This window comes from Manis pentadactyla, chromosome 2 (genome assembly GCF_030020395.1).
Source record: "Manis pentadactyla isolate mManPen7 chromosome 2, mManPen7.hap1, whole genome shotgun sequence".
NCBI classification, from domain to species: domain Eukaryota; kingdom Metazoa; phylum Chordata; class Mammalia; order Pholidota; family Manidae; genus Manis; species Manis pentadactyla.
Genome location: NC_080020.1, coordinates 161,981,149 through 162,001,808, shown reverse-complemented (window position 1 = coordinate 162,001,808; position 20,660 = coordinate 161,981,149). Strand labels below are relative to the sequence as shown.

At 48.4% G+C, this 20,660-nt stretch overlaps 1 protein-coding gene across 1 annotated transcript; it reads right to left on the bottom strand.

Annotated features, from left to right (window-relative positions):
* Positions 1–1,004: 1,004 nt before the first annotated feature.
* CD8B (CD8 subunit beta) lies at positions 1,005–19,716 on the bottom strand. The gene is made up of 6 exons (XM_036931116.2): positions 19,598–19,716; positions 16,351–16,710; positions 9,849–9,938; positions 5,510–5,599; positions 3,986–4,022; positions 1,005–1,707 (listed from the first exon to the last, which is right to left on the bottom strand). The coding sequence occupies exons 1-6, from the start codon at positions 19,635–19,637 to the stop codon at positions 1,695–1,697; spliced, it is 630 nt and encodes a 209-aa protein (XP_036787011.2). The 5' UTR covers positions 19,638–19,716; the 3' UTR covers positions 1,005–1,694.
* Positions 19,717–20,660: the final 944 nt, after the last annotated feature.

The window sequence follows — 20,660 nt, the reverse complement described above, 5'->3', positions numbered from 1 at the left end:
CAGGCCGACGGCTGTTAAATGGCAGGACCCGCAGTGGGACTAGGGGCCTTCACCCTGCTCTGACTTACACTGCAGACTGGATGTGAGCCCGAGGAAGGGCAGGCCCCAAAACTGGGCCTTACTTAGTCCCTTATCATTGAATGGGACATTTCTGAGCAAGTAGCTCACCTTAAAAGTGAACCCTGGAGGAGTCGGCTCCAGGCTGCATGGCCCTTCCCATCTCCCCTCAGCCTTGGGAGGCAGCCTGTCCTGCTGTGCTCTGAGCCGATGGGCAGAAAATATTTTCTCCTCCTGAGCACCGTCTGCCTGTATGCCTTCTAACTCCCGCCCACCACACCTAGTTCTGCAGTGCCCTCCATTCCCCAGGCAGCATCTCAGGACGGCAGGAGATGGCTCCGCTGTCCCCTCCCCTGGAGCCACCTTTCCTTTCCTGTTTTCTGTCAGTTTGTACATGTTGGGGCAACATTGCTCCTGGTTTTCCACTGCCCTCCTTCACCTGCATCTCTCAGCTCTGAGCCGGCAGCAGGTGGGACTCACTCCTTCTGCCGGGCACGGGGCTTCTGTTAATGCAGCCTGAGGATGCTAAAGCCCAGGGTGGAGAGCTAAGATCCCCGGACTTTTTCAAAAGGCACAGAGGCTTCACCTGAACTCCCCTCTCCCAGTTCAGCATTTTTGCCTTGCAGTTTGTTTCTCTGGCAATTACTGGGAATGTGACAGAGACCCTGGTGCCTCCCACCTTCTCTTTAAGGCAAGGTCACCAGCCTTGTGGCCAGGATTCCCTGGTGGGGTTCCACCCTCAAGAGAAATGAAGGCAGCTTGGGAGTGGCGAGAGGAGGAGGTCAGTCCCTGCAGCCCTGCATGGCTCTGGGGCCCTGGGGCCCTGGGTGCTTCTCAGCCCCTTCCGTGTGGACTCCCGCGTGCTGTGTGGGCCAATGAGGATGTCAGATGCTGAGCCAATATCTCTGAGGTACAGATGGGCTATTACATCACAGGAGCCATTTACATCTTTTACTCAGGATTTTATTTTTACAGCCCAGACATTTTCATAAAACAGAGAGTGACAGAAGAAATATACAAGCCATGGAAAGGCAGAAGTAGAAGGTGAGGAACTTCCTACTGGAAAATCAAGTGACCTCCTGCCCCCCAAACCACAAGTCCCCAGTCCCCCAGGAGGGGCCTCAGGGATGGAAATGACTGTGGGCACCAGGTCAGGCCCTGCTGGAAGGCTTATTTCCACGTGGGGTCTGGTCTCTGGGGCTGTCTGTGAGGACAGTGAGCTCCAGACTGGGAAAACTAAGGCGAGCCGTCTCAGCACCATCCCAGGAGAGACTTAGGACTCAGTGTCACTGCGTTAGCACGGCAAAGCAACTTGCAAGATGGTGGCTGGGCAGCCAACACCAAAGGTCCCAGCCAGAGTGGTGTCCGGAGCACGTTTCTTACCCAACCCTCTAGCATGCCCCTGAGTTACAGGGAGTGCCCTGAGGCTCTGAAGCTTTCTAAGATTCCCAATGACCAACTAACAAGTTCCCATGCATGAGGGTCACAGAAAGAACTTGCAGTAGTTAAAAGCAGGCGGCGTCAGCAGGTCAATGAAATTCCCATGGTTGGGTGTGTCCGTTCTCGTACTTTTCCAGATCTCGTTCATTACTGACCAGTATATTTTTGCGGCAGGACACCAAAAGCATATTCTCTGCTCACTTATAAAACCTGAAAGCAACAGCAAGTTGTGAAACCACTTATTTTCCAGCAAATGATACTGAATTTCCTGTAACAGAAACAAACGGCAAATGAGGATGGAGGGCCTCATTCCAAGTAAGTAGTCTGGGGTCAGGAGTTTGTGTTAGTAGGTTTTTAGGGACCATCTTACTCATTCAAAATATTAAAAAGTTCATGAAATGCAGCCCAAAGAACTCCAGCTTTGAATACTGTTACTTCCTGCAGGACTTTCTGTGACAGCTATTCACCAATGCACACTAAGGGCCCAGAGGAAGGCCTGCTGATGGGATGATCTTCTGAGGCCAGTGAGAGCCTGGGTAACATCTGCCCCAAACTGCAACTTGAGTTTGGAGCAGCTGATCTGCAAGGCCCTGGACTTCTCTGTCCACACCCGGATCATGGTAGCCAAACGAGAGGTGGTTTTCAAACATTTTTGTTAGCCACAAACCCTTTTGTTTAAAGAATGTCTTAAGTTGAGTGTAACTGCAGGTAATAGAAGAGAGCAGAGCTGTGAGCAGAGGGAGAGGGGGGCTCAGGGTCCCACCCACAACCACCCCCAGCCCCTTCCCCACCTTGGTGGGTCCTTAGAACCCCTGGGTTTGCCCAAGCACCCAGTTCCCCCCAGAATGGTGTCAAATCACTGGGGACAAGTTAAAATGAAGGAGTGAGTCCCCTAAAGGGGACTCATTCTCCATAAAAGGTCACCATGGAGAACATCTTGAGCAGAACATTCTGGAGGTCTAGGCTTGGACAGTACACTCAAATTACTGTCTCTTAGGTAGGGGGTGGTTTCCAAATCCAGTATATAAGGTAGATATTACACACACTCAAAATTATCATTGAAAATTGCCCATAAAATACAGTAGGCATATGACAGCTCATTTCTTTTTATCACTGAATAGTATCCCTTTGTCTGACTGTACCCCAGTTTATTTGTTCATTCACCTATTGTGGAACATTTTGGTTGCTTTCAAGTTTTGGCAACTATGAATAAAGCTGCTGTCAATGACAACAATAACAACAACAACAACAACAAAATATCTATATATATATATACACACACAGCAGGCATATTGAAGCAATTATGGTTAAGCAGCTATGTATAAAATATAATGTATGTTGTAATATAGAACATAATGCAGAGAGTTTATATGCTAAATATATTATAGAGTATTTAAAGATACATTTTGTTTCTTAGTTGTTGGGCTCGTAAAGTTAACTTTCGCAAATGACATGAGCTGGACTTTCTGAAAGTCCCAATTGACTCCATGGGACCGGGGGCCAACCTCTGAGTATTGCCCCAGGAAATCCTCTCAATAGCCATGAGGTTGATACTGTTATCCCATTTTACAGATGAGGAATCAGAAGTTCAGAGAGGTGACGTGACTCACGTACAGCTGCATGGTTTATGAATGGCAGACAGCGTTCACACACAGGTTTGCCTCAGACCCTGGCCGCGGCTCTGGAGCACAAGGCCTGCTGCCCTTTTCAACCTGGAGGTGTGGGCTTTCTTTTTTTCCCAAGCACCTCTATATGGAGGGGTTGTCATTAATGAGATAGGTAGTTGGAAAAGAGTCTCTATTTTGAGGAAGAAAAAGCAATCCAAAAACACTGCTTGTGGCCCAACTGGGCCTGAAAGTCCTGGAGGCTGGGAGCAGCTGGCAGCCTCCGGCCTCTCTCAGCCTCTGGGCTTCTCTGCCTGTGTTCACACAGCTCAGGGACCATGAAAAGCAAGCCTTCTGCTTGCAAACTCTTGGGACCCAGGTGGGGTCCAGGGCAGAGGAGGGGACCAAACATCCCATGCTGGCAGGAAGGGAGCCCGTGAAGATGCCAGCCTTGCACGGACTGACTCGTCTTTAGATCCGACTTGGCTCTTTACTATCCCAGCACTTGGAGCAAGCCTTTCAACTGGTCTGTAAAAAGTAGCTCCTAGGTCACGCAGGACTGAGCTGAATGAAATAATGGACGGGAAGGAGTTTGGAATATCCCACCGTGTTCTGGGCATGCAAGAGTTCACTGTCATTGGGAGAGCTAAGAGCTAAATCTTGCCATATTTGAAATACACTTAAATGATCCATTGGTATTTTTGTTTAGATTATCTCTTTTCCGGAACTCTGTCACCCCATCTATTTATACAGCCTATGATTGCTTTGAAGGCTGGCTTTGACTGCTTGTAGCTGGGGGCTGTGAGCAGCAGCTGGGTTGAGCCAGCCCAGGACCACACCTGGGGCTGCGAAACTGACACATTTCTGAGGCCCCCAATACTTACTGTTTCAAGAGGCGAAGCCGGGCTCTCCTCTGCTGGCCTGGAAGAAGAAAACAAGAACATTAGTGGCACGGGCTGTGGGCTGCTGACACCACGCCCCAGAGAGAGAAGAGGAAGGCTACAGGGGGGCAGCCAACACCTCTGACCACATCCCTGGCGCTCCAGCTTCATGAGTTTTAACTCCCTAATGCTCACAGCCAACCTGAGTTGGACACTACTCTGCTTATCCCCATCTTGCAGGGAAACTGACACACAGAGTGAGCGTGTTACTGAGTAATGAGTTCAAAGTCATGCAGCTGGTAAGTGGTAAAGCCAGAATTCCAACTCAGTTAACCTGCTCCAGTCTGTGTGTCCTTAAACGGAATTGTGGGATCTTGCCCTGACCGCATGTTAGGAATGACGGGGGGTCCTGATCTAGAGCTCATGTACTCAGAGGATGTGCAAGGTTTCCCACTGGGCAAGGAAGGATATATAAGCGTATCTATTTACATCTTTAGTTCATCCTTTCTGTTTTGTTTTTGAAGCACCTTTAATAGCATGTGTAATATAATAAATTAATAAGTATAGCCAATTGCATTGAGTGTTTATAATTTTTAAAGTTTTTACTGATGATCATTAAAAAAGCTTGCAGACCACTGAACTTGAATGGGGCCCTTAGAATGGGATAAATGGATCCCTTGGTGTGGGATAACTGTATGCAAAAATGTGCGTTTGACACATTTCTCTGGGGAGAGGGTTCATAATTGTCACCACATGTTCAGAGGGGTCTGTGACCTATAAAAGAGCCACTGACCTAGCCACTGATGGCCCCTATGGGCCATCCCCTGCCCCATTTTTATAGAAGCCCAGAGAGCGTTAGTGGCCTGCTGGAGGTGGCACAGGTGAGCAGCAGTACCAAGGAAGAGCTTCCCCACAGCTGCCCTCTTTCTTAGAACCCAGCGCAGAGCAGGGCCTGGGGAGTCACAGGAGGAGATGATCTCATGTTCAAAGTGGACCACAGCAGCGGCCATCTCTGAGTTTCCCTTCAGCCTCATGGGGGTTGGGGGTAGGGGAGGGGTTGGTGGGGGAGGTTCCAGCTTGTGGAAACATGAAGCAAGCCCCACTGTGAGCTCTTCTGGGTACTGCTTCCACCCCAACTGCCCTCAGGAGTTCCTGCTTCCTGGGCACACAGCCCAGGCCCAGCACTTTGGGCAGGACTTCACAGACAGTAGCCCTGGGAGGTGGGTGACATCGTTACTCCTGAATGGGCTCAGAGAGGCCAGGACATGCACCCAATGTCACTTATCAGCGAGCAGCAGGGTTGAATTTAAACCCAGGTTTCCCTGACTCCAGAGACACGGTGGTCTCTCATCCCTGCAGGGCCTCAGGCCAAGGATCGCCTCTGGAACTGCCAAAGGGTGTGAGAGGGACAGTGGGGGGCAAACTTCCTGGATGCCATCCACCCTGTTCCCTACAGAAGGAAGTACCCTCAGGGATGCCTTGATGGCAAAAGGGGTCCGCATGATAGCCCAGGAGGGCACAACTTACAGTGCAGGTGGAGGGCAGCACTCACGGACGCCAGCAGAACCAGGCCGCCCGCCGCCAGCAGGCCAAGGGTGAGGCGGCTGCAAGACAGGCCTGGAAGACGCACATGGTGAACATGTGAGACATGCAGATAAAATATACAGAGAGGAAAGTCAACTGGAAGCCCCATCTCCCCCTCCATATGCGAATGCCACTGTGTGCCTAATTCTTCTAGTCTCTTCTCTAGGGACTTGAATCACACTGAGGTAATTTTATATATAAAATCGCATGCCTCACATCCCAATTTTTAAAAATTAATCAAACTCAGGAGTTATTTATATTCAAAAGAGATACACAGTTTTCATTCCTGGTAATGGGATTTTTATTATTTATTTTTAAAACTCTGAGTTTCACAAGAACTAGCTGAATATATTTTCATCATAAAAGATTCAAGTATATGGTTAGAATGACTCTTGGCATCCTGGCTCCTTCACAGAAGTAACTGCCCTGGTTAATTTGGTGGCTCTCTCTTTGCATTTACACATATATAGTTTACATAGACATACAGTTGTTTTTTTCTTAAAGCATACGGTGTCTTATATGTACAAACTGTTCTGTAAACATGTTTCTTCTTCACTGAAACGTGTCCACACATTCTTTTTTTGAGCAGAGTAGCATTTGAAATATGGATGTACCATGGATGATTAAGCCATCAGTGGGCATTTTGATTTTACTTTTATAAACAACTCTATAGAGAACATCCTGGTACATTTCTCCTTATGCAGGAGCCTGCCTGCAGCAGATACTGAAAATAGGAACTACTAAACCATTAGACTACATCCATTTAAGATTGTAATAGATGCTCTCAAATGCCTTCCTGCAAGACTGCACTGATTTCCATTTCTGACCACTGATCACGCACTCTGCCAACCCTTGGTATCATCAAAGTTTTTAATTGCTGCCAGTCCTGAGGGTCAAAAATCATAGTTCACTAGTAACCATAATGTTGCTCATGTAATTGTAGATTAATGATACCAAAAAAAAAATTGTAGTTCACTTCAATTCCCTATCAGCTTCAGTCTGTTCTTATGTATCAGCCACTTGTATGACTTTTCTTCCATGAGCTGCCCATTTGTTCCTTTGTTCATGTGTGTTGTATTTCAACAGCAGAGTTTATATTATGAATGCCCCAAATTCTTCTCTGACTCTCTTCGTGCCCCTAAGGCTAGTGCCTGTGAGTAGCTGAGAAGCAGACCCAGGATCCCTGAATGAAAAGGGAAAGGCTATATATCTGGGCTTGAGGTAAAAAAATTGAGAGTTTTGGATGTCAGAGAAGGGAGAGAATTTTTACCGACTGTTATGTGCCAAGTACAATACTAATTGCACACTTCTATCTCATGAGGAGGGGAGGTACTATCATTTTACAGTTCAGAAAAAACAAGATTTAAAGAGGTGAAATTACATGCCCAAGGTCACCCAGCTATGAAAGGCAGGGCCAGGGTGTGGACCAGGTCCTGCAAGTTCTAAAGGTGCTGTAGTCCTGCCAAAACAGCTGTGGGCATGAGAGGCAGGGGAGGAAATGGGGTGGGCTGCTCCATGGGTTGGGGGGGCACCCTCGCCAAGGCTGGATGGTGAGATGTGGAGAGGAGATTCCTACACTGGGCAGAAGGTTGGGTGAGAGGCCCTTGAAAGTCCTTCCACCTCTGAAATTCAAGGGTCTCTATCTGCCTCCCATACAGGATGGGCCTCAAAAACAAAGTAAATGCTAAGTGAAAGAAGCCAGGAATGAAAGGTATATTGTGTGATTCCACTTATATGAAATGTCCAGAAGAGGCAGATCTATAGAGATTGAGAGTAGATTAGCAGTTGTCAGGGGCTAGAGTGGGAATAGACACTAGTGGTAAACCAGTGCAAAGGATCTTGCTGGGGTGGTGGAAATGTTCTAAAACTAAATTGTGGTGGTTGCATAACTTGGTGAATTTACTAAAAATCATTGAGTTGTATGTTTAATATGGGTCAATTTTGTGACATGCAAATTATACCTCAATAAAGTTTTTTTTTAAACTGATGCATGTGGGTGAAGGTTGCAGGGTCACACATGGCAGGAAGGTCCCCTCCCTCTGAGGAGGAGGTGGGTCAGGGGAGCTTCCTGAGGACTGGTCATAACTGAACTGGAGGCCAGTGACACAGCGAGATCACTACCCGAATGTGGTTCCAGGAAAAGCTGCTTCTTCTGTAAAGGCGGTGAAAAGCCTTCTGGGGCAGGGAGCCAGCAGCCAGAGCCACACTAGGGAGCCTGGCCTGGCTTTCCTTGCCTTTCTTGGGTTTTGGGGCCTCATGAGACCTGGATCACACCACACTGCTCCTGAGACAGTGGTTGGGAAATTGTTCCCCAGCACTTCCAAGTGTTAGCTCAAGGCACAGCCCTAAGTTTTAAGGAGCAGGTCCTTCCCCCTAGTGGGTGCATGTGGGTGTCACTCGTGACAACAAGCTTTGAGCTCTGTATGGGCAGCCTGCCAAGCTGAGCACCTCAGGAATAGTATTTCATTTAACCCTGCCTTCCCTTTAGCGAGGTAAACTCCCCCATTTTACAGATGAGGAAACTGAGGTTCAGAAGGCCTGAATCCCTTTCCCAAGGTCACACAGTATAGGCACAGTAGACAGGGATGCAGACCTAGGCCTGGCTGGCTCACCACTAGGCTACAGTGCCCCATGGCCCCCATCCCTAATGCAGCTTCCACCTACTTCTCCCATTCCGCCATCTTAACACATATCTTGGTTATTCTTAGTATCCTACTAATGTTGGGTTTGTATTTTACCCTAAGATTTTACTAAGGGTTGATATAAAAAATGATGCAAGAAATGGAAAGTCCGTTTTTTCATCATTTATAAAAGTGTTACTGAATTCACTATCATTCAATGGTCCTTATATAAAGATTTCTTCTGGAATGTAAACCAAGATGAAGGCTCTGCTGTGTGGGGTTACTTCTTTACATCACTGTGGGGCAGGTTTGTGGTGCCATGTTATTTGGAGCATTCACTTTGCTGCAGCTGTGTTTGCTTGCTTCTCCAGAGCCACAGCACAGACTTGACTTCTGCATCCTCATATGACTTAATGGTCCTGTTGTATTTGCCTCTTGGGCCCTTTTCTGTTGTACACTGCCTGGTATTCTTTAAGTGAAGTTGTGGGACATAAATAATTTATAAAGTCAGGTCATCCTGTCCCCACCTTTATGTTCCCCATAACTTTGCCTTTCTGTACATAGGTTCTGATTTTCTTTTTTACTGTGATCTTATACAGGAGCTTCCTTCTGCCATCCCCTGGATCCCATTAGATGTCTCCCTCCGGGACTCTTTCTGGTACTTTATATATTGAAGACAGAGCAATCCCAGCAGTGCCAGGCAGCCCTGGTGTGTCTGCTTGCAGTTTGTTCTAAGGGTAGGAGCAGATGGCACTTTTTGCTTGTCACCAGTAACTTCTGGGGAGCAGAGGTGAGCACTTTTCCACAAACACACTTGGGCTGATATGTGTGTGTGTACTTCAGCTGTGGTATCTGGTGCTCATAGCACAGAGAGGGGAGTTTGTTCACTCATTCACAAACATTTGTTAAGCATATATTGGGTGTTAGGTCCTCTGTAAGGCATCAAAACTGGGAAAATTTAAAGTGCTGGTTCTTTGTGTTGGGTGTTTTGACAGCTTTATTGAGATATAATATACATATCATAAAGTTCACCTGTTCAAAGTGTAAAATTTAATGGTTTTTGGTATAGTCACAGAGTTGTGCAACCATCACCACAATCTAATTTTAGAACATTTTATCACTCTGAAAAGAAATTATGTACTGGTTAGCAATCACTCCCATTCCTTCCCCATTGCCCACCTACAACCTTAGGCAAACACTAATCTACTTTCTGTCTTTCTGGGATGCCATATTCTGGACATTTCATATCAGTGGGATTATATAATGTATGCTCTTTTGTGATTATCTTCTTTCACTGCATATTTTCAAGATTCATCCATGTTGTAGCTTTATTTATACTTCATTGTTTATTATGGCCAAATAGTATTATATTGCGTGGATATTCCATATTGTGTTAACCCATTCATCAGCTGGTGGACATTTGAGTTGTTTCTACTTTTTGGCTGTTAGGACTCATCTGCTAGGAATATTTGTGTGGAAGTTTTGGGGGGAAATGTAGCCTCCATTAAGTTTGTCCTGTGAGGCTTCCCTTCCCCGTCCCGCTTGGGCGGGGCCAGAGGAACAGCGCCTGCCCACACTTGGGAAGGGCTTGTGGAGGGAGGGAGGGCAGGGAGGGGCAGTGTTTGCTGCACTCTGAGGTCCCGGGGGACGAGTGAACTCACCTTTCGGAGTCACAGGGTTTGGGAACCGGCACACTTTCTTCTTTGGGGTGGACTTCTTGGTGGGCTGGGCAGTGGTGGGAAGGACATCAACTATAGAAAGTAAGCAAGATGCTTATCTTAGCCCATAAACAGTATGTAGCCTTAGAGACAAGACTTAAAGCCACACGGCTTGCATCCAGGTACTAGAGTTCTTATGCAGTTCCCTCAGCTGTCGTGGGGCCTGAAGATCACAGAGCAATAGAATTTTTGATCTGCTCTCCCAACTCTCAGATCTGTAAGGGCCTTGGCCTGGGGGTCAGCTTAGAGTCCTAGGGCAAGAGGTCTTTGGAGCCACACAGACCTGAATGGTGCCCCAGCACCCCGAGTTAACCACTGTGTGACTTGGGGCAAGTCCTACCTGTGCCTCAGTTTCCCCATCTGCAGAAATAAAGATGACTCCCATCTCCTTCTGGGGATTGTTTTGAGAATTAAAGGGGACATTGTGTCCAGCAAGGTGTGCAGTACACATGGCTCCACCTGGTGAAGACCTAAAGCTGAAGCCAGAGTCCCCAAGCCCTTGGCATGGCCAGCCCCTCAGCCCACTGCCAATCCCTAAGTGAGTGGACGAAGCTCATAGAAAGGAGGGGGTGCCCTTTTCTGAATGTACAATACCAGGCACATTGCAAATATCGGGATTTTCTTTCCTTCTCAGGGGTCTTTAAAAATTACATAGTATCAGAGCTAGAGAGACCTTCAGTCTAATCTCAACCCTTCATTTCAAAGGTGAACGCTGGTGATGTGAGAGGCCGGCGCCTGAGGCCCCACAGTGAGAAGTGCCAGCCTGAGACCCTGAGCCCCTCTCCTGACTCCTGAGGGTCACTCTTCTCTTTTGTTCTAATCCAGTGTCACATACAGGTGTTGAGATAGGGCAGTAGGACAAGCCCACAGAGCAGAGGAAGACCCTGAGGGGCTGAGGAAGGGGGTGAACCCTGGTGCTGCTGAATCCAACCCTTGCCTTTAGGGGTTGAGGGAAGACACATCACTGAAATGATTTTCTGTAAAATGGTAGGAGAGGCAATAGGGTGACACCATGAAATTAAACTCAAGCATCAAAGGGGCAGGGAGGGGCCACCAGCGAATGGGTCATTTGGGGGCTGGCATCTTCTATATAAAAAGTGCACCTTTCAGACCTTCACCGACCTGAGCCTCCTCTGGAAAGTAGAGATGACACGCTCTACTCTGCTTGCTTCCTGGGGTTTCTAGAAAAAACCAACTAACTAGAACAAACACTACGAAGCTCCCACCATGTGCTGGTGGCAGTGGCAGGCACTGCAGCTTCAGCTTATTGAACCAACAGCTCTGGGGACAGGCACTGTTGTCCCCATTTTATCCCTGAAGAAGACTAGGCTCAGAGCTGAGATAACTTGCCCTAAATCCAAGAGGCATTGAACAGCAGGGCCAGGATCTGAGCCCAAAGACGGTGATTCTAGGCTCTTACTATGCAGTGTGCCTCAGGTGCAAATGTCTTTTGACAAAAAGTTAAGCACCTCAGATCAAGCCAAGGCCCTGGGTGGTCAGAGCGCTGAGGGAAGCGAGGAGAGCATTAGCCGCAGTGCTCCGGAGTGCGCTCCACGCCGGCCCTCTGCTGGAGGGGTTCTCATCTCCCCCGCCCTCAGGGCTCTTAAGCGTTGGCTTCCCTGACTTTACACAGAGGTCTGTGGTGAGCCTGCAGGGCAGCCGGGCCGAAAGGGCCTCAGTGCCTTGGCTGGGCCTGGTGGCCCAGGTCTGATGGAAGGTTTGGGGGATGCTTGTCCATTTTAACCTCTTGCTAAGAGCCAGGCCCCCACAATTCCTCCTGACCCCCTCCCCCAAGTTAAAATCTCTCTGCTTCTCTCCTCTTTGAAATGGACAGGCCTTTTGAGTCCATTGTTGTCCCTACAGGGCCTGAAAAAGGCCCTGTTTTTGCCCAAACTCTTTTTCTACTATCCGAGCTTCCTTCTTCAAAGGCACTGACCTTCTGGCAGGAAGGATGGGCTCCACTTCCGGATACCCTGATCCTGGGAGATGATAGGGTTGCCAGCACATGCTCTGCAGAGGGATTGCTATTCTTGGGGAGTTGGGCAGCATGAAGGGATTGGAAATATCAAAGCCAGGAGGGAGTGGGTGGTGGTAGGGGTAGGGGGACAGCTTCTGAAAACCAGTTTTGCTTATTTCGTCATCCACCTTTCTCAGACCCTGAAATCTCATGAGTGGGAAGATGTGAGGCTTAGAGAGAGGAAAATCATAAACCAAACCCAAACCCCAAATCCCCAAAAGCCCAACTTTCAATACAGGGATCAGTCACTCCCTGCAGAGGGGTGCCTGGGCTTCTTACCCAGAGCTCTCACACCCCCACACCAACCTCCTGATTTAAGACCCAAGGCTGGTGGTGTGTGAGGGCCTGTCACTCTGGTTTCCATCCTCCTCACGTGCTGCCATCTCCAACTGTCCCTGCATTTTCCCCTGCTGAGTGGTCTAATTTCTGGGGGGTCCCCTTGTCACTCTCAGAGTCACTCCCCCAGCCTAAGGACCCAGGTGAGCTGGAAGCAGGACTGTGGGAGGCCAGCAGGGGCTTGGCTCTGGCCGCGGGCTAACCTGGGGATGGGGCTAAAGCCACATGTGGGCCTTGGAGAATCTCTGCCACAGTTCCTTCACAGCCATGACAGTTTAATCCTCTCTGTGCACATGGCCACTCCTTGACACATGTGCTACTGAGCGTGTGGAATGTGTGCTGTATGGGTACAATACACATCCAACACTTAGTAGGAAAAGGGAAAGGAAAACACTTCTATAATAATTTTTATACTGATTACATGTTACAGTGATAATGTTGATAAATGGAGTTCAATAAGATATATTACTGAAATTAGTTTCACTTGTTTCTTTTTACTTTTTTAATGTGACTATTAGAAAACTTTAACTTACATCTATGGCTTACAATATATGCACAGTTTCCTGGACATGCTGACTTAACTCATGGAACAGCAGCTTCCCAGGGATGGAGGGGGTCATGGAGGCCATGCATGATAGAGCAGCCCCATGATGCAGATGAGAAACTGAGGCCCAGCAAGGGAGTCACCTGCCCAGAGGCACAATGTGAATTCACAGCAGAATTTGCAGCTGGGCCTGGGGTCCAGTCTCTTCATTCCCTGCAACTGTGGGTGTGAGTTTGAGCTGTAGGCCCCCATGCAGAACGTGAGAGCATCTGCCCCTCCACTGGCCCTAGAAATGTTCTCTCTGAGAAATGCAAATTAAAACTACAATGAGGTATCACCTCACACCAGTAAGGATGGCTGCCATCCAAAAGACAAACAACAACAAATGTTGGCGAGGCTGTGGAGAAAGGGGAACCCTCCTACACTGCTGGTGGGAATGTAAACTTGTTCAACCATTGTGGGAAGCAGTATGGAGGTACATCAAAATGCTCAAAACAGACATACCATTTGACCCAGGAATTGCACTCCTAGGAATTTACCCTAAGAATGCAGCAATCAAGTATGAGAAAGACCAATGTACCCCTATGTTTATCGCAGCACTATTTACAATAGCCAAGAATTGGAAGCAACCTAAATGTCCATCGATAGATGAATGGATAAAGAAGATGTGGTACATATACACAATGGAATACTACTCAGCCATAAGAAAAGGGCAAATCCAACCATTTGCAGCAACATGGATGGAGCTGGAGGGTATTTTGCTCAGTGAAACAAGCCAAGCAGAGAAAGATAAATACCAAATGATTTCACTCATCTGTGGAATATAAGAACAAAGGAAAAACTGAAGGAACAAAACATCAGCAGAATCACAGAACTCAAGAATGGACTAACAGGTACCAAAGGGAAAGGGACTGGGGAGGATGGGTGGGAAGGGAGGGGTAAGGGGGGGAAGAAGTAGGGGGGTATTAAGATTAGCATCCATAGCGGGGTGGGAGAAAGGGGAGGGCTGTACAACACAGAGAAGACAAGTAGTGATTCTACAACAGGTTGCTACGCTGATGGACAGTGACTGTAAAGGAGTATATAGGGGGGACCTGGTATAGGGGAGAGCCTAGTAAACAAAGTATTCGTCATGTAAGTGTAGATTAATGATTAAAAAAAAAAATGCAGTTCCTATGTGGTGACCTCTAATGAGTTCTACACAATGATATAAAGGACATATAAAAGTGTAGGCAAAGGGTCTGTGTGTGTTTATACAGAGGATCAAAGCCTAATTTGGCTACCCCGAAAATGAACTAAGATACGATATGAAAAAGAACTTCCAACATCAGCACTCTCGGGAAGACTCATGACAGAAGATGATCAGAAAAAAAAAAAAAACTTCAACAAAGATCCACGCACTGTCACAGGTGTAGATGCACTCATCCCACCAGTTCCTGGACTTGCCATGGGAAAGATGAAGGAGATATCTAAGCTGGCCTGTGCATGCAGTAAAACAAAAATTGGACTGGATCTATACTGTTGGAACTCAACCAAGAATTAGGAGAAGTGCAAATTGTAGCACTCCAAAATCTTACAACCACAGACTATTTATCGTTAAAAGAACATATGGGATATGAACAGTCCCCAGGAATGGGGTGTTCTAGTTTATCTGAATTCTCTCAGATTGTTTAAGTTCAGTCGGACAATATCCACCATATCATAGATAAGTTTTCACAAATGCCTAAGGTGCCTAACTGGTTTTCTTGGTTTCACTGGAGATGGCTGGTAATTACAGGTATGCTTTGGTTAGGTAACTATATTCCTATTATGTTAATGTGTGTGCACAATTTAATTAGTCGTTTAAAACCTATCCATGCTGAAGTTACTCTACAAGAAGATATGTCAAAGAAATAATCAATCTTCCCAGGTTTTCTTCTGCCTGCTACTTCTGTAGCTTTTCTTCTTCCTACCTAATCACAACCTTTAAATAGAACTCGTGCCACATGTCGACTTTACCAAGTATCATAATTCTTCCAAGTGGTAAAGACACCTCAAGACAAATGCTGGGCATAGAAGCCACAGGGCATAAATATGCAAAGAAGTAAAAAGCTAACCTTTTCAAACGATAAGGCCTCTCTCTCACTTACCAACTTCACATTTCCCTGTATGGCCCTGGAAGATGACTGGTTAGCCAGAGACGGGTAAGATTCCTCAAGGGAGGAACAACCTAAGACAGGCACAGTCGCAGGGGGCCATCTGGTGAGAAAATGGGGAGCAGCAGAGGTGAGGCTTAGAACCTCCCCCCTCATGTTCTGAGAGAAATCTTCTGCATACATGGATGTTTATTGCCCTCGTCTAGTGCGGATTAACACATAGTCTACAGGCACACACCTGATCATCTACATTTGCTCTCTTACAACACTAAACTCTGTTTTCTACCTTTATCTCGTATCTACCTACCACTTCAGCATTTTATTAAAAATAATAATAATAGAGAAATGTGGTATCCACATATAAATCAGGTTTAAAAATCAAATGAATATTCATATTTGAACTGACTGTGTATAGTTCATAATGCATTAACAAAACCGAAAGCTTCTGTGATGACTGCCCTTGCACTGTTCACCATGTAACTTATTCACTATGTAAGAATTTGTACTCCATGTAAGAATTTGTTCGTTATGCATCAGAAGATTGGAGACTGATGAAAATTGGGCTTGGGGTGGATTAATGATTGTGCATTGAGTATTGACCCCCCTATAAAGAGATTTGTTGTGGTTAACAACTATTTGATCAATAAATATGAGAGATGCCCTCACAATATATATATATATATATATATATATATATATATAAACACACTTCCAATTGTAAAATAAATAAGTAACCGGGATGTAATGTATAGCATAAGGAATATAGTCAAAATATTGTAACAACTTGGTATGGTGATACCTGGTACCTAGAAATATCATGTATATAAATGTTGAGTCGCTGTGTTGTACACCTGAAACTAATGTAATGCAATGCTGTTGTCAACTACCCTTCAATAAAAAAAAAATTAAAAAAAAAAAAAAATTAAAAAAAAAAAAAAAAAAAAAAGAAATGTTCTCTCTGAGGATGTGCATGCAGTGAGGGCCTTCTCTCCCCGGGTGCACACTCAGTGGGGGTTTCTGAGACCACCATAGGGCCTGCAGTCTCAGTGCAATCCAGCCATAGCCTCAGGTGGGCCTCATGTGTCTGAAGGACAGCACTTCCCTGTCCCTAGGAGCAGTAGCCATGTGTCTAAGCATCACTCTGCAATGGGAATCGAACAGTACCTGCCTCCCAGGGGGCTGGCAGCACTCAGCGTAGCAACTATATAAAGCACCTGACACACTTGGTCCTGGGTTAGCCTTGACACATAGTTTCTGCTACTATTGGCCTCAGTGCTATTGCTCACGGCTGTCATTCCATCCTGCAGAATGGGGCTCGCTGAGAGTGGGGGCAACTCCCGTGCCTGGCACACACCCGGCACACAGTAGGTGCTCAATTTTCATCAACAGCACTCACAAGAGCCAGAGTCTTACCCACGCTCAGCCGAGTTCCCTTCCCGAAGGTCAACTCGGGGTTTCCAATGGTCATGCAAAAGTAGACACCGCTGTCCTCAGGCTTCACACTTGTGAGATTGAGAATGAACCGATTTGCATCCCGAAATGCAGTTAGCTTCTCCTGCTCCACCTCCTCGCCATACACGGTCCCTTTTGCGGAATCCCACAAGGCCAGGAACTCGTGGTGACTGTCCACACTGGGCGCCTGGCGCTGTCTCAGCCAGTAGATGCGCATGCTAGTGGGGGAGGTTCTGGCTTCACAGGAGAGCATCACCATTCGGTTCGTCTGAATCTTCAGGGAGGCAGGGGTCTGCTGGAGTGCGGAGCTGCCGTGGAGAACTATGAGAAGCGGAAGGAGCAGGGCCATCAGCAGTTTTCCTGGCCGCAGCTGGGGGTCTCAGAGGAGCCCTGAACCAAGGATCAAAGGAGAAGCTGTGGAAGAACCTGCCCAGTTTCAGGGTCCTGGGGCTGTGTAAATGCAGCTGGTGGCTCCTGGACTCAGAGCTTGACACCCCACTTCCCAGGAGATCATTTATGAGGCAGGTGTTTACAAAGGGGACACCAGAGAGAGCTCCCATGTGTTGACTGCATGCTGATCTGCCTGGCTCTTTACATAAATTATCTCATCCAGCCTCAAATTTATTTCAGGATTTTTATCCCCATCGCACAGATGTGGAAACTGAGGCATGAAGTTACTGGTTCAACATCCCACTAACAGCTCATATGTGACCTGGGATCCAAACCCAGAGATTTAGTCTGAAGTCACAGCTGGTCGCCGTTGACCTTGCCCTGCTGCCACCATGTAGACCTTGGTAGGCTCTAAGTGGCTGAAGGACACCCAGGGAAATCTGGAAGAGGAGCTCAGAATCAGAAGGAGAGCACACGACTGGTCTGGCCAGCCACCCTTTCTGGATAGTGATGACAACCAGCGAGAGGAACTCACTGTCCCCTGGTAGGCATAATAACAGCCCACCGTTCTCTAACCCAGCAAATAATGTCATAGGATCCCCCTTCCCCAGAGGAAAGGCAGACACCCCGGAAGCAGTGCTGGGGGTTCACTTTAGTCTCAGATGGGAAGCACTGGCAAGTAGGGGTTGTTCATGGAAAACTGGCACAGAGCTCTGAGACCTGGCCTTGAACCTGCTTCGTCCCCACACCAGTTGTGGGACCTCAGGCAAGGCATGGAACCTGTCGATTCCCTTTAAGAGGAGGGTGGCTGGGGTCACTGCTCTCCCCACCTCCAAGGGTTGGAATGTCCAAGAAAGCACACTGCAAACTGTGCACTGTGCCCGGGGAAATTACTGTCCCATGATTGCACTGCAGGACTCCTGATTACCAGCATCAAATGAAGCCTTAAGAAGGACTGGAGTGGGTCCTCCATAGCCCAAGTCCAACAAACTGAATCTGACCTAGTGAGCCCTTCATTCCTGCTTTGGGGCAGAGGGAGACTCTGCAGACCAGGGCAGAGACCCAGGAGCAAGGGAGCACCGAGCAGACACAGACCTAGGTGAGCAGAGGAGGTGTGTGTATGTGTGCATGTACCTGGAAGGATCTGGCTTCCTGAGGTGGTGGCCCATATTCACAATCTTGCCTGTACTGTGGCTCAGGTGCCCCACAGTGGCCTTCTCTAATGCTGATGATATGAACTTAAACTTTTTGACTCTGCTCACAGACCACTGTGAGCTTCAACCTGCATCAAGAATGACATGGTACCTGGGGCCGAAGTGGCTGCCAGGCCTTGTCTTTTCTCCCCAACCACGTACTGCCTTTTCTGCAGAGTAGAGGTTCTTCATTGTTTTGGGTCCCTAACCTCTTAGGGTAGATGGTAGGAATGGATAATGCTGATATTTATTGAATGTACTGAATCGTGCTGAGCATGGTGCATGCATTATCTCATTTAATCTTCACCAAACCCTGTTTTACGCCCATTTTACATACGAGGAAATGAAGGCTCAGAAAGGTTAGGACATGCTCAATGTCTCACAGCCTGTATATGGTGGATGCACATTCAAACCCAAGTCTGGGGCCCCAGAACCTGAGCTTTGAGCCACTCCCTGAGTTGAGGAAATGTGTGATCCTCTCCCAGCTTGTGGCTATGTGCTTGTGTGCATGTAGTGGGGGTTGCAAATATACAGACTCCTGAAGCCTTTCCAAGAAAGCTCAGAAGTGACTCCTTGAAGGGTTAAAGGGGTAGGAAGGGGCCTTGGGAAGTTTGTGTACTTCCCCCTCCTTCTTCCTGGCTGAGACACACCCTGCTTTCTCTCTCTCTCTCTCATGACCACTTGCTTTTCCGGCCCCTGGAGACTGAACAGCCAGCTGAGGCCGAGCCCCATCTGCTTGCCCAGCACAGAGCCAGGCCTTGCCTCACATGTCATCTCATTTGATTCACCTGGTAGCCTCAGTTGATCCACTCTCAGAGGGAACTGTTATTTCAAAATAATGCATTATCTCATTTAATCTTCACCAAATCCCATTTTACGCCCATTTTACATACTCTGCAATAACTTTGGTAGCTTTAGGGGCCTGGACTCACTTCTACTGAAGATGCTTTTGAGCTTGATGGGTCAGAGCGAGTCCTGGCAGGCCTTGTCACCCCTGGTAGGACCACCATCTTTGGGCTTTGAGGCAAGAGAGCCATCAGCCGCAGGTTAGTAGGGGTTTGGGGTGCCGAGGGGCTTCGTCAGGCGACACCTAGGCTGTCCCTTGCAACCCAATTCCAAACTTCCCGCTCGAGCTTGTTACTGTGACCACACTGCCCAGGACACAGCCAGGGGGATACAGCGAGGCAGAGCACTCACCTTACCAGTCTGGAAGCTGGCAATAAATAGCCTGGTGCCTGGAGGATTGTACTACTACTTCCCCGGAAGTAATGAACATGTGTCTCCACAACTCCCCGCCAAGCTGGGGCATCAAAGCCAGTCTGGAACCTTTCTGGGCGCACATCCCTGTGCGGACCTTGGACAAAGGCATTTTCCCGTCCTCTCTGGACCTCCCTGCACACTCTTTTCTTCCTTCTCATCTCCTTTCCTCCCTCCTCTCTTCCTGCCTCTCCTTCCCCTAGCTTCAGGCTTTAGGCAGAGGCCCGGGACTCCCAGGACCCCAGGTCCCCCGCAGCCCTGGGCTCCGCATCCGACCGGGACCGCCTGTGCTAAACGCCGCCACTCGGGCTCTGTCCGCCCCGGCGCAGCGCGGACCCCCGCTCGGCCCCCCGACCTCCCCGGCTTACCTGCAAGCTGCGTGGCAAGGAGCCAGAGCCGCAGCTGCATCTTGGCGCGCGGGGCACACCTGTCCCGGCGGGTCTCGGCTGAGACTTCGGGGCCGGGGTGAGGTGGGGGGCGAGGGGCGTTTTGGGGAGGGAAGTGAGTGGGGAGGGCGGGACCGGCGGGGCGGGGCGGGGCGGGGCGGGGTTGGCCGGGTCCGCGCCTCCGTCCTGACGGCGTTTCAGAGACCCTGGCTGCGTGTCTAAAGAGCCACTGGGAAACCCTTGCTTTCCGGTAAGGAGGTGACGCCGCTGTGCCGCGCCAAGCAATCCCAAGTGTGTGGTCACTCCCTGCCCTGGAAAGTGGTCGTGACTCCACGTGACAACCGGGGCAACTGAGGCTGGGAGGTCAGGATGCTCAAGCTCCCGCAGGATTGCATGGTCTAGCTGGACCCCATCTAGGTCACTGCTTTCCTTCCTTTAAAAAAAAACAAAAAACTTTTATTTTTGAGTAGTTATTGAGAGGCTCCTGAGTGTCCTGGGGCTCAGAGGGCCTGGAGTGACCAAGACCCCGCCTGCCCTCAAGGGCATCGCTTGTGAGGGACGAAGGAAGGCGAACTGTGACCACAGTATGATGGAGAGGGGCCCCCGACCCTGCTTGGGGGTGGGGGTAAGCCAGACCAAGACATTCAGAGTCAGGAAGAGCTTAGAAAGTGTGATGCTGCCCCTGCCCTCCACTCCTGTGGAATTCCTGTTAGAATAACCCCAAGATGGGAAATTGGCTCATCAACAAAGATGCCTACTTTAAAGCCATGTGAGTGTGAGTGTGCCCTGCAGCTCTGCCTTCCCATTGCACAACCCAGCCCTGGTGAGAGAAACTTGTCAGGATAGTCATCCTGTGCATGGAGAAGGTGAGGGGGCAGGGAGGGCGCTCCGGGAGAGCTGGTCTGTGAGGTCTGCAGGGGACAGCCAGTCCTGGCATCATTTGTTGAAGACACTATTCTTCTCCCATTGAAAGGTCTTGGCACCCTTGTTGAAAATCAATTGTCCATAGATGTATGGATTTATCTGTAGACTCTTAATTCCATTT

Coding starts and splice junctions, on each gene's coding strand:
- CD8B (XM_036931116.2), bottom strand. CDS start 19,637: ATGCAGCTGCGGCTCTGGCTCCTTGCCACGCAGCTTGCAG. Junction 16,711..19,597: donor CCTTGCCACGCAGCTTGCAG/GTAAGCCGGGGA, acceptor CGCTTCTCATAG/TTCTCCACGGCAGCTCCGCA. Junction 9,939..16,350: donor GGGAACTCGGCTGAGCGTGG/GTAAGACTCTGG, acceptor TACTTTCTATAG/TTGATGTCCTTCCCACCACT.